General features: G+C 32.0%; 2 protein-coding genes and 1 long non-coding RNA gene across 4 annotated transcripts; 1 reads left to right on the top strand and 2 right to left on the bottom strand.

Moving 5' to 3' along the window:
• Nucleotides 1-575: 575 nt before the first annotated feature.
• On the top strand, nt 576-1,418 carry LOC125370737. The gene is made up of 2 exons (XR_007216834.1): nt 576-1,123; nt 1,288-1,418. It is a non-coding gene; the product is annotated as an uncharacterized LOC125370737 (long non-coding RNA).
• Nucleotides 1,419-3,977: 2,559 nt separating this feature from the next.
• On the bottom strand, nt 3,978-11,046 carry LOC8262782 (NACHT, LRR and PYD domains-containing protein 14). 2 transcript variants are annotated; one of them, XM_015720485.3, is made up of 17 exons: nt 10,728-11,046; nt 10,502-10,610; nt 10,322-10,402; nt 10,079-10,201; nt 9,907-9,977; nt 9,611-9,707; nt 8,620-8,662; nt 7,999-8,061; nt 7,651-7,880; nt 6,936-7,056; nt 6,736-6,839; nt 6,410-6,523; nt 6,160-6,330; nt 5,927-6,070; nt 5,700-5,845; nt 4,995-5,422; nt 3,978-4,866 (listed from the first exon to the last, which is right to left on the bottom strand). In XM_015720485.3, exons 1-16 carry the CDS (start codon nt 10,789-10,791, stop codon nt 5,271-5,273), a joined length of 1,833 nt encoding a protein of 610 aa, XP_015575971.1. In that variant the 5' UTR covers nt 10,792-11,046; the 3' UTR covers nt 3,978-4,866; nt 4,995-5,270. The 2 variants fall into 2 exon arrangements, with proteins under 2 accessions (XP_015575971.1, XP_002521155.2); XM_002521109.4 differs by having other exon boundaries at nt 10,322-10,399; nt 10,728-11,044.
• Nucleotides 11,047-12,415: 1,369 nt separating this feature from the next.
• LOC8262783 (GDSL esterase/lipase At4g28780) lies at nt 12,416-14,332 on the bottom strand. Its single transcript, XM_002521110.3, has 5 exons — nt 13,996-14,332; nt 13,762-13,889; nt 13,450-13,692; nt 13,014-13,269; nt 12,416-12,785 (listed from the first exon to the last, which is right to left on the bottom strand). Exons 1-5 carry the CDS (start codon nt 14,270-14,272, stop codon nt 12,553-12,555), a joined length of 1,137 nt encoding a protein of 378 aa, XP_002521156.3. The 5' UTR covers nt 14,273-14,332; the 3' UTR covers nt 12,416-12,552.

Here is a 14,332-nt window from a genome sequence, read left to right as displayed (position 1 = left end):
TTTATTTCTTTTATTGTCTTGTAAATATTTTGCAAGGATTTTAAATTTTCCGGAAAAAGAAATATTGTTATGATCAGAGAATAATATTCAATGCTGGCGTACGTATTTAGTACTGTAAAAAGCTAGAGAATTAAATTCTAATCCTTTATTTTAATAAATACAATTTGGTTAAAAATATTAATTCTATATTCAAATTGAATATTGCTTTCATAAATAAAACTACCATTACAAAACCAATACATAGATTAACATAATATATATCATATAGTTATAATGCTAAAAGGAAAAATTAAACAAATATTGGATAAATGGAACCATTCATAAGCTATTCTATTTAAATTATTTAACAAACGAGATCATTTCAGACTTAATAAAATTATTAATCACTTAAAATTTAAAATTTATATTTTTATATTATATAAAAAGCACCTATTTATATTTATAAGAATATATTAAAAATTTATATAAATATATTTTTATTTTAATAATTTAATGAAAAAATTAACTTTTGGGATATTTATTAAATACAATTAGATTATATTTAACTCTTTTACTCTCGTGGGACATAGAAATTTTAATAAATTTAGCTTGAATTAAATTCAATAATAAATGAATCAATTCAAAACTAACAAAAATTCAGATGAGCTCAATACCACTCAACCAATATAATTATTTTCACATCTTACTTTTCTAAAGCTTTATTTGTATTTTTTTTTTTTCATTTTGTTATAAATCAATTGGCTGATAACCTTGTACACAAAAAAAAAAAAAAAGAATATAATAATATGTTAAATCAAATTGGTTGAGACTTTGTTTACACCAGTTACCACACATATCCAATACTCTTCAGTATTGAAGTCACGTCAAAAGGGTAAAGAACAAAAGAAGCAGCTTTATTTTATTTGCGAACAACTTATTTGTGTGTTCCTAAAAACAAAGACCCAAATTCAATTTAAAAAAAGAAATTTGTGTCAAAATCAGTGCATTTAATGTGATTAACAATTAAAGAAGAAGATGCCATCATTTTGATAATGAAGTAGCACTAGTTGGATATTTTGATGGGATCAGAGAAATGGCTTAGTCCTTAGAGACAGGCAGGGAATGTCCCAATGATGTTAGCCAGGTTTGTGCATATTTACCCAGAATTTCCTGTTTCCTTCTCTACTTATTGTTTGTTATTAGTAGAAATATATTGAAAATTTAACGACTGATATTTGACAAAAGATTTAATATGCATGTTGCTGGATGACTTGCAATTCATGCCTTGTACCTTCATGAAAAGGTAAGATTTGGTTGATTCTGATTTAATCAAACCCACCAACTTTTGGGTTGTTCTCAATTTATGTAATTCTTATGTTATTTTACTTATGTTTTATTTAATGAGCTAGTGAATTGTTTAGCATATGCCTGTGCTAATAGCTATTTCAAGCCAATGGAGCTTAAGTACCTACTACTTCAAATTCATGAGTTTGCCTTCAAATAAGAACTACAAATGGGGTTGCATGAATTTTGTACTTAATGTTATTGGGAAAACACATAGGTTGATTACTTGTATAATGATGCCAATGGTTTTAAAAGTTAAATCTTTTTTTGTCTACCATTTAAAACCACAGAAGTGCTTTTGGATCTAATGAAGCTTAGTCCTGACATCCAGTTGTTTTATCTTATTAGTATTAGGCTAAGACAACAAATTAAATCCAAAAGAAAGTTGATTCTTTTATTAATAGAGAATATCTGTGATTGTCCTATCTGTTAGTCAAATCTGATTACATTAATTAAGTTTTAACATTTAAGATGTAATTTTTTATTAAAACTTATATTTTATTTTCTGCTAATTTTTTTTTATTTTTGTTAGATATAATAATTTATTGAAAGGCACATCAAAATATGGATCTATAACAATGAAAAGTCAATTGAAAAAAAGAACATTTTAATTTACCTTAAAAACATATATTTTTCCTTTCAATTAGAAAAATAGTATTGTAATTAAGAAACCTTGAATCAAAAGCAATAATTAGAATTTTCTCAATTCATCATTATTTATAATACATATAAAGTACAATAGAGGGAAGCAGGAAAATTTACTTAATAGTCTCTTATTGAACTCTTATTACTCATTTATCTAAAACATGGTCAATTTAGTTTAGTTATTTTTCTAGTTCAATTTCGAAAACTGAAAAATTGTTATTGGGTTGGGTTTTTTATAAAAGAATTTTAATCAGATTGAAATTTGTAATATTTATTATTAAAATATTTAAATGTAGTATGAAATTTTAATATTTTAAAATTGATATTTTATGTCATTTAATTATTTTATATTAACATTATGAATTTAAGATTTATATGAATAATTACAATTTAATATTAAAAAGAAACTTAGCCGAACTTGTTCAATGTAATTCAGTTGACACTTTTAACTTTGGTTTGGTCTGATTTCATATGTTAGAAATTTCAGTTTTGGTTTTTATGAATTGGGTGCACCCATCATTTGCTCACCCCTAAGAATAACAAAAGTGTTTATAAAAAGCCTTTAGGACTCTTCTAGCATAACATAATTAATTTCAAGGACTTGAGCGTAAAAAGTATATAGCTTTAGGACTATTTGGTTTCATCATCTAAAAAGAGTAGTTAATATTACTTTAGTTATTAATTAAATAAGTCTCAATTTGGAGGACTAATTTGTGCCTACGTAGCACAAACTTCCCAAAACGGGAGTCGGCTTATTCTCGAAGGCCACTGGGCTACTAAAAGGTCCTGAAATACAATTATATTATACCATCACCAAGTTAAATGATTATATTTTTATGAATTAATCAAATAATTGATATTAAAATGATAGAATTCAATCATATATACAAAACATATAACTAAAGAGTTAAATTTTTGATGTCAACATTTCATATATAGTACACGTGGATGCATTTAACAATTAAGCTACTGATGGCAACAAGCCCTCATCATTGCATGCATATTTGCACGTCTAATTATCAACCTGATTCTCCACATTCACCAAACTGATACAATGCTAGAAAAGTATGCTTTCTCTTCATTGGCCAAGGGCTTGACAAAACATTTGAGAAAAATAAAAAAAGAACAAATAACAAAAGTTGGTCCCTATTCCACTAGCCAATTATGTGAAATTAACCCATAAGCATTCACAGTTAACAAAAAGAGATGCAGCAACTTTTTTCCTTTTCACCTCCACCCAAATGGGGGCAAAGATTTGTAAGGACCACCGAATTGTGTCACTCTTTTTATACATTATTACTTTTATGTTTATCCTAATTCAGACTGCATGGAAGGAGAAAAAATAACAATAATAAAAATAAACTGATTAAAAGGTTACCTCAAATCTCAACACTTGACAGGAAGTTATACCAAAAAATATTAATAAGAACATTGTTTGTTCACGGGTCAGTCATCATATAATTGATAGTTAGTTAAACAAAAAGAGTTTAAGGAGAAGATAAGCTTCAAAAGTGGGATGATTGATACAAGCACTAACAGCAAAAACAAAAAGAAAGAAAGGAAGGCTGGCTTACTTCATGATAAAGCCAACTCAACCACTTTTGGACATAGCTCAAGGGAAAATGAGTAAAATACTGGAACAACATTAGAGAAAAAAAAAAAAGAATAAGAAAAGAAAAGGGGGAAAGCAGAGCCACGTTATCTATTATTCCATCATGATAGATTTGTTTACACTAATTGGCTAATTATATTAAATCTTTAACTAAGTGGGTTTCTAATATATTTATATAACCAGCATCGCCTTTACAGGTTGGCTCAATGGGGGTGGGTCATTATTGAAAAGGCATGGGAAACACCAAGCTCAGAAGACCAAAGGTTCTCTATGCTTTTTAACTTTGGTAAAAATTGCAGGTAGAGTTAAAGCAGAGGTAGTACTTTACTATCTTAATGATCGAGTGCCTGTCTGGGATTGGAGAATTTGAAGGCTCAATTATTGACGACTCTCCCTCTTTTTGTCAAATAAGACCTCATGCAAGTGACCTTTTGCTCTTAGATTACTTCAAATTCAAACATGAATAAATAAAAACTAGAAAAGAACCACAATCATGAGATAGGTTTGCCTTAATTTTAGTAACATTCTTCACGAGCAAGCCACTCTTTGCAATTTTTGCATATTTCTATTATTTCCCCTTCCATATCCTAGGATGAGATGTCTTTATCACCTTTTTTTATTTCCATCATGAGTTTTGAGATACCATCCTTCGGGTGCAAAGGGTCTAACTTGCTAACGAGTTTCCAGTTATTTATCCTGCAGTGAGAAATAAATGAAAAAAGAAAAGGAGAAAAAAAGAAAGATGCCAAGGACAAAATAGTCTTTTTCATAAGTGATAAGGTAAGATGGAACAAGAAACCTATTATGTCTTGGGATATTCAGTGTCTTGAGCAAGAACAATCATTTCCTTTGGCAACGGCCACATGGAACAAAGTTTGGGACAATGAGTCTGCAATTTATAGTGAACTTTGAAAGTGAACCTTTACCATATAACTAGCAAGAATATGCTTCTATTGGTGGCAATGAAATATACTCTTTTACAAAATGCTAAATGGTGCCGTCCACTTATATGGGATTGCTCAAGAAATAGTAAAATCTCTTCAAGGCACTTCAACTGTTCCAAGTTTGTGCACCATGTATTGCGATCTAGGAGAAGGTGAATGATCTTACTTGGATAAAATAGACTCAAAAGAAAAACTTACAGGGATGTAATAGGCTCTCACTTTCAGCTGTAGCACCGTCGGCCAAGACAAGGGATTGGGTATAGACAAAGATCCACGTCCTAAACTCAAAACTGGATCAACATGTAATGCAAGGCTCAAACAAATGAAGATTCAATTACTTCTCTGCCCAACAAAATATTTAATGTCGATTTAGATTTAAAATTACAACATTGGAGAAATATTTCAATTTTCAAAATTGATATATTGATGCATGATCACCTATAAAAAGGTAAGATCCTAACCATTTATACCTTTCAAATAGACTGCACAGGCCTGCAGAACGCACAACTCCAAAAGTCACAACTGAATGACCAACAACTGACAACTTGGTTCAGATTAAACGTGCACTGGTAACACTAAGAACCACCTTGCCAATAGCCTGTATCCAATAGGTTCTTATCTTGAGTTTGGCTCCGTTTACCTGGTTATGGGTAAAGGATCTAAAGTCTACTTGCTGCAGGTTAACCTATCCTGACAACTCCTAACATGTAATGCTGTTTTCAGTAAAGATGCAGAAGTTTTAACATCTATGGATCATCATCATAAGGAATATGCGGGGCATGAATTGATGAAAGAATCAAGATAGGCCTTCCATTATGTTGGAAGTCAGCAAGTACAGAAGCATGAGTTTGCTGATAGTCCCAAGTATTTCCAGTCAAGTCCAAATGCTGAAGGTTACCTGAGTAATAACAAGAGTAACATAGGCTCAGACAGCTGGGTTCATTTTACATAAACATCAAGGGATCTCTGTTTCATGCCGAAAGAAGTAACAGCTTCATTTGGTAACATAAGGCAATCTATAGGGAAGCATGCTAGAATAGAAATCAAACTTGATAAAATAAGTACTGCCCAATAACATAATTTGTAATCCTTTATTTTCTTCAGAGGAACACCAGCACATCAACAACATAATAGGTAATACGTAATCCAAATCGCATCTTGTTAGAGGTACATACCTTTTGAAGCTTTCAGACCAGAGCATATGAGGGTTAAGGATTCTGCAGGCATAAGATTATAAGATGCCTTAACAGCAACAAGATCTGGAGCTAATGACATGAGCTTCAACAAAAACTTTGCAGTTTCAAGCCCGCCACGATTTTTGCTGCATGAGCAATTAATTTGTCAATTGTCTAGTCACTAATATGTACAAGCAAAATAAAAAAGAATCACAAATTGGTTCAACCTTATGTTGATCTCGACAAGCTTCAATTCTTCCATCATCCCTTTTTGTAGTTCCAGAAAGCCAGCTGAGCCCAGTCCAATGCCTCCAATATTAAGTTCTCTAATAGGTGTACACAAGAATTTCCCTAAAGCTCCAGCTATTGGGCTGGAGGACAGTAATTTTAAAACTGGTCCAACTCAAGAAAGAAACGCACTATATAGTGCAACTTCTAAGCCAGTTTTAGGCAAACAAACCTGCCAAGGCCATTATCTGCAAGCGTGAGAGAGTTTAGTGGTTTCTGTAGGGTTGAGAGAGTGTCTAAAAGAAGAGTCACTCCTTCACAGGAAAGCTCACAACTCTCTAAATTCAGCTCCACCAATGGAGAGCATCTTTCCACGGCCTCAGTGAAGTAAGGGATTAAACATCTGCAATGTTCAGCGAATGCTTCAATACTTCTGCTCATTGCATCAAAAATAATATTGGAAAAATGGATATTCAACTAACCTGATTCCTTCATCCTCAATGGGATTTTCGCCTAAATCCAGGATATCCAAATTAGGCATACAAAGAAGTGTGTATCTGAGGCTCTTCATGTCACACTTTCGAAGATTATTATTCCTGAAACCAGAAAAGGATATACATCACTGCATTAAAACTCTGTGAAAGTGAAAGGACAATCCCTTCAAAGTAATCAATCATGGCTTTTGAAAGTAGTCTGTATCTCTTATGCCCTAATTTCTAGGATGGTGGCAAATAACCATGAATGCTTCACATGCTACACCCGAATGAGCTGATCTAAACATTAAAACTACTTTTAGATAATATCATACCTTACATTGAGGATACGTAATGACTGCAAAGACTTGGTAATTCCAAAAGTTGATGGGACCATGCTTGAGGATCCCCTATTGAAATTAGAAAGCCATCCTGCTATCTGTTGGAATTTGTTAGAAGATTGACTGTTCCGTATTTTACATGGATATAAGCACTAAAATAAAAAGAAAATATCCAACAAAAATGGATTACTCACAATGTTGTCTGAAAGGTCAAGGACGGATATGTTAGAAGAATCATCAAAAAGCAAAGTAAATAGAATCCGTGCAAACTTTCGATCTAGGTGGTTACCGGAGAATCTCAATGAACACAAGGACCTGGGAACAAACAATTTTAAAGTAAGGTGATATTGGAGAGTCCCTAGTCTAATTAAGGTGCTAGAGGATCAAAGGAAGATATTTTATAGCAGATATTTCATGCATGCAACAGAGATTTTAGATCCATTAATGGGTTAAATAAGCAACTAATAAGACCTCGAATTCTTTTCTGCAATACCAAATTTGATTTCAAATTGTTAAAAAGGGAAAAAAGAGCTATATGACAATATTTTGAAGAATAAATTCCAGAAAAATGACTTTAAGAGAGATACCATGTATTAACTGGACATAAAAGCACTCAAAAACCAACATGAGAATAAAAATTACAAAGATGATTGATGATTTTGCAGCAATGCGAAAGCTTCAAACTCCAGATCTTCTGGGTACTAGTCCATTACATTTTTATTTTTGACGACTAACAAGCTGACATCCATGAATTGCTGAGTATCAACTACAACATCTATTACTTATGGGTGTTCTCAGCTGATGATTTTCCTAACAAGTTGAAAGATTTAGCCGAGAAAGTTCGACCAAAATGCAAATATAATAAGAAGCTGATAAAAAAAAATCAGTAAGTTGAATGAATGGATGTACCTTCCTGATGAAAGAAATGATACAAGAGAAGGAGGTAAGGAAACTAGGTCAGTTTCAAGGAAGATTGATGTCCTGATCGAGAAGTTCTTTATCCCATGTGTCTGTTTATCTTTTATTTCTAAAGACCTGCATATTGCATCAACAAAAGTTGATGAAAGCTTGCAGTGAACAAATTCAAGTGATGTCAATGTTTCTCTGTTTTGGATCAGCAGTTGGCATAAGCCATCGACCTGTTAATTTGTGAATTGTAATCAATCAAACAGCATTTAGCCTTTCTACAAACTAAAAATTCATATCTTTGGAATAACCACAATATCCTAAAGCAGATATGAAAGAAATTAAGCATACATGTTCCTGCGATCTGATCCACCGCAATGCCAAATTCTGCAATTGGCTGTTTCTCAGTAATTGCTGCAACAGAATAGAAGCAGTTAATATTGGGCTACTTATTAGTCTTGTAATATTCAAATGTACTGAGCCTTTTAGTATATGATGAGTACAAGTGAATTTACAAAAAGCAACAACACAACAAGACAAAAATGTTTCTAAAGATCTCCAAGATAGCATATTGATGAAATAAATAAAAAAAGCGAAATAAGAGTCAAATTAAAATTTTGAACCTTGCCACCCTTAAAGAATCATGCTCTAAAGAGCACAAAAGGTGATATATTACATTTAAACCTACAAAAAGATGAGAATTCATAGATGAGCGGATCTAATAAATAGCAATAATGGCATTCGTTGCAAAGCTTTGGCAAGATGAGTAAATCACTAAATGGAAAGCAATTCTAGACCACGAGCTAAGCTACAGACATATTACATCTCTCTTGAAAAGGATGAAAACTAAGCAACTTCCAGCTTGCATGAATACTAGAAAATCCATTCAACCAAAAATAAGTAGTTATAGATGATAAAAGGCATGTGTTGAAGTCATTGATGGTTTCATTCTACTCCAGGCATAAAACATACACAAGTTTCTGCGACACACAGCACATTTTGAAGTCTAAGACATCTGCACAAGGAAAACAATATGCGTGAGTACATAAGCCTGGTATCATAAATGAACAGACATACTAAACCAATCAATTTTATATATCAAAACAACAGAAGTAAAACTAGAAACACTCTCCCCTCTCTTTTGTCCCTCTCCCTTCACTCATCTCCACCACCATCAATCATGCCCATTGAAAAGTTAACAAAGTCTTAAACATCTTTGGTCAATCTATAATAAACCAATAAATCATGGAGGCAAAAAAGGCTATCCTTAACCTGAGTGATGCTGCAAGGCAAATTCAAAGAAAAATATTACATTTCTGAACTTTGAAAGTGTTTATGGGTGTATAGCTACTGAAATTGCTGCCTAGGCAACTTATTTTGAATTTTTTTGCTTTCTTGAAATTGATTTTTATGTTCTTCAGAAAAATTCAATACTTCCTTGTCTTCTTCTTTATCTCCCTCTATATATCTGTTTTATTTTGTTGTTTCATTGGTTTGAACAAGATACATAAGGAATGCATCGATTGGAGTAAATTTCGGTGGTTTATGAAGTTATATTTCTGTGCTTTCAGCAAGCTAGCAAAATTCTTCCTTGTATAAAATGTTACAAGTAAATTTTATAGAATAAAAAAGAATTGGCTAAAATAGAAAAGGCATTCAAAGATTATAAGGAAATATGACTATTGAATGGCTGATAGAGGATAGAGGTTGCTAATTCATCCTAGTTACTGCCAAAAAGGCCAGGAACAAGCTTCTACATTTTCTCAAGAAATTTTTTGTTTCAATTTTCCTTTCTCTCATCACTTCAATAAGCTAACCAAAAGTTATTACCAATATCCAAGGTAAATGGTAAAGTTGATAAGAGTAAAAGGATTGGCCGAAATTGATAAGAAAACACATAGAGATTAAGATTTCATTTGATCATTTGGCTTTCATGACATAAGTGTTTGAAATAACATGTTACCTAGCATAGTGCCCAAGTTGTTGAAAGTGATAAGATAATTTTGAATATATTGAATGATTCAGATGTCCTTCACACCCAATCCATTTCAGTATGTAGTCTGCATGAACAAAAAGTTAAGTAATTTCATCAATATGAAAACATTGGAGACACGAGAAACAATGTCCAGGGAGATAGATATTAACTTCATTTCTTCATGGATGAGAATAAATTTTGCTGCGTATATGTTTCTAAGAAACATATTGTTAATAATCAAAACAATAATTAACATCAAGAAGTTATATATCATATATTACTACCTGGAACTTTTATCTCACCAATGCAACCATCAAAAGAGACCATAGATGATCCTGCTGCTTCATCAAGACAACTGTGTTTCAGGTTAATACAATGAAACAAACAAACAAACAGAAATTGTCATACAAGTCATAAACAAGAGGTAGTAACAAGAAACTTCATCCAATAATGTACTTTTGCAAATGTTTTTCCCAATATGCCTGATGCCAGTTATCAGATTCAACACTGTCAGTGTCAACAATCTGAGGCCACCGCAACTTAAATAGCGTCTTCCATTCTGTATTGAATTTGCAGCTTCTGTTAAGAGTATATATAAATCAGTACCAATCTAGGAGTGCACTAATATTGAAAAGTACATAAAAGAAAAAAAAAAAAGAAAAGAAGGATCAACTAAACAGGGACTTGACTCTTTCACACCTTCCACGTTTTCTTCCAATTTTTGAGCATCCATCGCCGCCATCGGAACATTCATAACCGTTCGAATTCTCATATGGCCTACTTAAAGACAATAGTTCGAAGAGAATAAAAAGAAAATGTAAAATCACAAGGCAATAAGCATAGCAGCAACTAGTAACTGAAAAATCACAATTAGCTTACATTTCCATTTGTAAGTTGTGCAAAGCCAAGGGAGGCAATTTAGTCACTAAAATACTAAATAAATGTGAAGGAATCTCATATATCTCAGCTAACATTAAAACATCGTCTCCTACAACAATTAATCAAACAAAAATAAAAACAAAGAGCACAGAAATCAGTAATTTTGCAAAATAAAAAATGTGTTAATATGAGAGTAGTGAAGCATCTTTAGAAAAAGAAAAATTACCGCTAATGAGTTGCCGTTTAATTGCCTCCATCGTTAGTGATATCAAGGATGGAACTTCTCGCATCTTATTTCTTTTTATGTGCGTTTGGTCGATTTTAAGGATTAAGAAAGTGACTGAATTTAGTAATTGCAAGGATTCAGCTAAGCTACCTCTTAATTTTGAAGGCTGCTGCTTCTTTTTCTGGTTCTGTTTTTTCGCAGCCTGGTGATATAGCTAGGCTCGGACTTTCTATTTAAGATCTGACGACGCCGTTTTTCAAATTGTGACTTAATTCTGCAGTAGCAATTGGTAATTTGAGCCTTTCTCGCTTTTGACGATTAACTTTTTCAAAAAAAACTTCATGATTTTTATTTTGAATGTTTTATTTGGCTTCCAGAAGTCCTTTTCCCTTGTTAAGATTTCATTATCCTCGTTTTAAAAAAAAGAAATTAAAGAACAACTTTCAGTCCCGAATTTTAATATTTTAATATTTTATTTAATTAAAATTTATAAAATTTATGAGGTTTATAGTTTATGTATTTAAATAAAGTAAAAATTACTTTAAAATTTTATATTTTTAAATTTATATAAAATTATCTATAATTAATTAAATTCTATCAAAAATTTTTAAATATATTTTTACATTAGTTTGTCAATATATTTAATAATATTAAAATATCACCTTAGATTTTATTTTTTATTTTATTTTTTTATATTTTTTAAATAAAATAAATTTTTTAATAAATTTTAATTCAAATATATCATTAAATTAATTTGGTAAGCAAAATTTTAAAATTCGCATATATCAAGTGTTCCACTTTATATAAAAAAAAGTCTTTAATATTAAACAAAATAATAGTTTGAAGTATAATTAATTGGATAAAACTATTAAAAAATATAAAATATAAAATATATTTAATAATTAGGTTTAATAAAATATGAACACACTGAAAGGTTTTAATATTAAAAGATAAAAAAATAAGGAAACAATCTTTTTTCGGTCCAATAATATTAAGAATTTAAATATTTGTCTCTATTTGTAAATTTGGCTCATCTTTTAAATTTTTATTTAAATGGTCCGATTTGGTTAATTGATTACAACTAGCCAAATTAAAATTTCGGTCAAAATTAGATACTACCCGGTTAACTCTAGATACTAACATCTTTTTACTCTATTAATATCATTTGCTTTTTAAAAAATTATATAAAATTACGATAAAAATAAAGAAAAAAATAATTTTACCTTTCATTTTTTTATGATTCATAATTTTAACTTGTCTCACTTTCTTATTTATTTGTAATATGATATTGGTAACTCGTGTGTAATATATAAATATATATAGTAATGACATATAAGTTGTTGATAATAAATAATGACACATTATTTATTATGTCAACCTATTTTGACTAAAATTTTAATTTGGCTATAATTACAATCAATAAACCAAATCAGACTATCTAAATAAAAGTTAAAAAAATGGACCAAATTTGCAATTTAACCTTTGAATTTTTAATGTAATTAGGTTTTTTTTTTTAATTATTGCCAGAAGGTCAGGGACCTTAAAGTATTTTTACTGCATAACTCTAAACAAGAGGGAAACTCCCCTTTGCTTAACAAAATTGTAATAATTTTGAGATTAGTATCCCACATACACATACCACTTGGAAGCACACTAAAAGGAAAAAGAAAATCCAAAATCCAAAACACAAAACACAAACACACAAATCATTATAGTAGAACAAACAAACACAATACCTCCATTTTGGGCATAAAAGTAGGAAATACATAATATATAGGCAACTCCTAAGTATGTAGATATAGAAATGACAGATCATAATACTATCTCAGATATTGGCATCTAGTGCCATGATTGTGCTTAGGTTCATAGGGTTCATGTACTTGGTGGATCCTGTCATTAGCTGCTGCACGATTACCCTGCTTGCTCTTTCTGTTGGATGGAAGGGATCCCAAAACACATACAGATCTCGGTTCTTGCACAGGTTTGAAAGTACAGTGCATGTTCCTAGCCCATTGTATGGTCCTTGCCCACAGCATGCTATCTTTGATGTGACAAAACCTGCACCCATATATTTCCCATAACTTAGCTGGTTATTTTTCAATAAATCACACATCCGAGCGGACTTGTGTTTTCCTATTTTTTAATGCAACTGCGGGGTGAATTCATTAGGTGCTTTATTTTTAATTACAAGAAAATTCTAGTTCAGGATTCTAGTTCTGAATTCCGACATGGATGGTATCCGACAGGTGAGTATAACAAACCAAGAGACGTGCGAGTATAACAAACCAAATTCTTGGGGCTTGTTGATCAGGTCCAGGTTCATGTCAAATGCATTGGTAGAAATAAATACATCATAGCCAATTTGGCTGTTGAGTCTTTGAAGCATTTGGAAGAGCTGAGAATTATATATTGCTGCAGCTCTTTGAGGCTCTGGTGAACATTCTCCGTTCCTGCTCCCAAAGTAGGCTAGCTCAGCCGGAACGCAACCCAGTGGTCCTGTTCCAGTCACTAAGACCCTTCTAGCTCCCAACTCGTACAGCTCCTGCATCATGTCACATGCATATATATAATATATTTATCAGAAAATCTACATAGAGGACGTAGGATCGTGCATATTCGACATATTTCGCTGAAATTATGCTGATTTTATGAATAAGAACATGCAATTGTCAATAGAAAAAAAAAATTAAAAGAGAGGTAGAAGAAAAAAAAATAGTAATACCACGAGAATTTTCTTATACTCTGAGACAAGATACTGGCAATAAGCAGGGATTAAAAACTGTTGCCTTCTCAGTGAGAACGTGGGCAAGAAGTAGTTGTTAACAAAATCATTTCCACCCAATGTTATGAGAACTACTGCCTTGTTTACAAGCTGCTGAGCCTGAGCTTGTCCGATCATTGCACTAACTCTTTCCTGGTACTCTTGGAATAGTTCAAACTGACTGCACATTCTTAATATATTCACCTGCAAAACTAAACATTTATTAGTTCACAGATTAATATATATGTTTTCGCTTAAGTTGGACGGACTTACAAATTGATATCCGGTGTCATTGAGGATTCCAATGCCAGCAGAAGCAAAGTTGGCACCATTAAGTAGTTTCTGGCCATTGAGTTCAGGACTCAGATATGGCAATGTTGGCTCCAAGCCCATTGATTCACCTGAATTATATGTACATACTCGTTATTGGCCTCAGACGATAATGGTACGACTTAGACTCCTGTAGTAATGGTATAGTAGTACCCAAAAGGAATTCTGTAAGCTTACTGATGATATCTGGAAAGCTTAAGCCATTAGAGAAGCGGCCAGTCGGCTGGTGAGACGGGTAATCAATACCGTAAGGGGGACAATCAGCCCGAGCAGGAGTAGCTAAGTAGTTGTTGTTGCCGTTGTCAACAAGAGAGTCACCAAATACAAAGAAGGCACGAGCTGCCTCTGTCGTATAAGGTGAAACTATGAGCGTTGCCACCAGTAAGGCACCAGTCATCACAGTGCAAGTAACCTTAAGGCCAGACATGGAGCAATTTGTGATGTTTTTTAGCATATTTCTTTTCTCTTTCTCAGAGGCAAAGGGCCTAACTTTATGAATAGGAAGATATGGTTT

This window comes from Ricinus communis, chromosome 7 (genome assembly GCF_019578655.1).
Source record: "Ricinus communis isolate WT05 ecotype wild-type chromosome 7, ASM1957865v1, whole genome shotgun sequence".
In the NCBI taxonomy this organism is placed as follows: domain Eukaryota; kingdom Viridiplantae; phylum Streptophyta; class Magnoliopsida; order Malpighiales; family Euphorbiaceae; genus Ricinus; species Ricinus communis.
The sequence above is the reverse complement of the archived record's forward strand: the minus strand, read 5'-3'. Positions and strand labels throughout refer to the sequence as shown.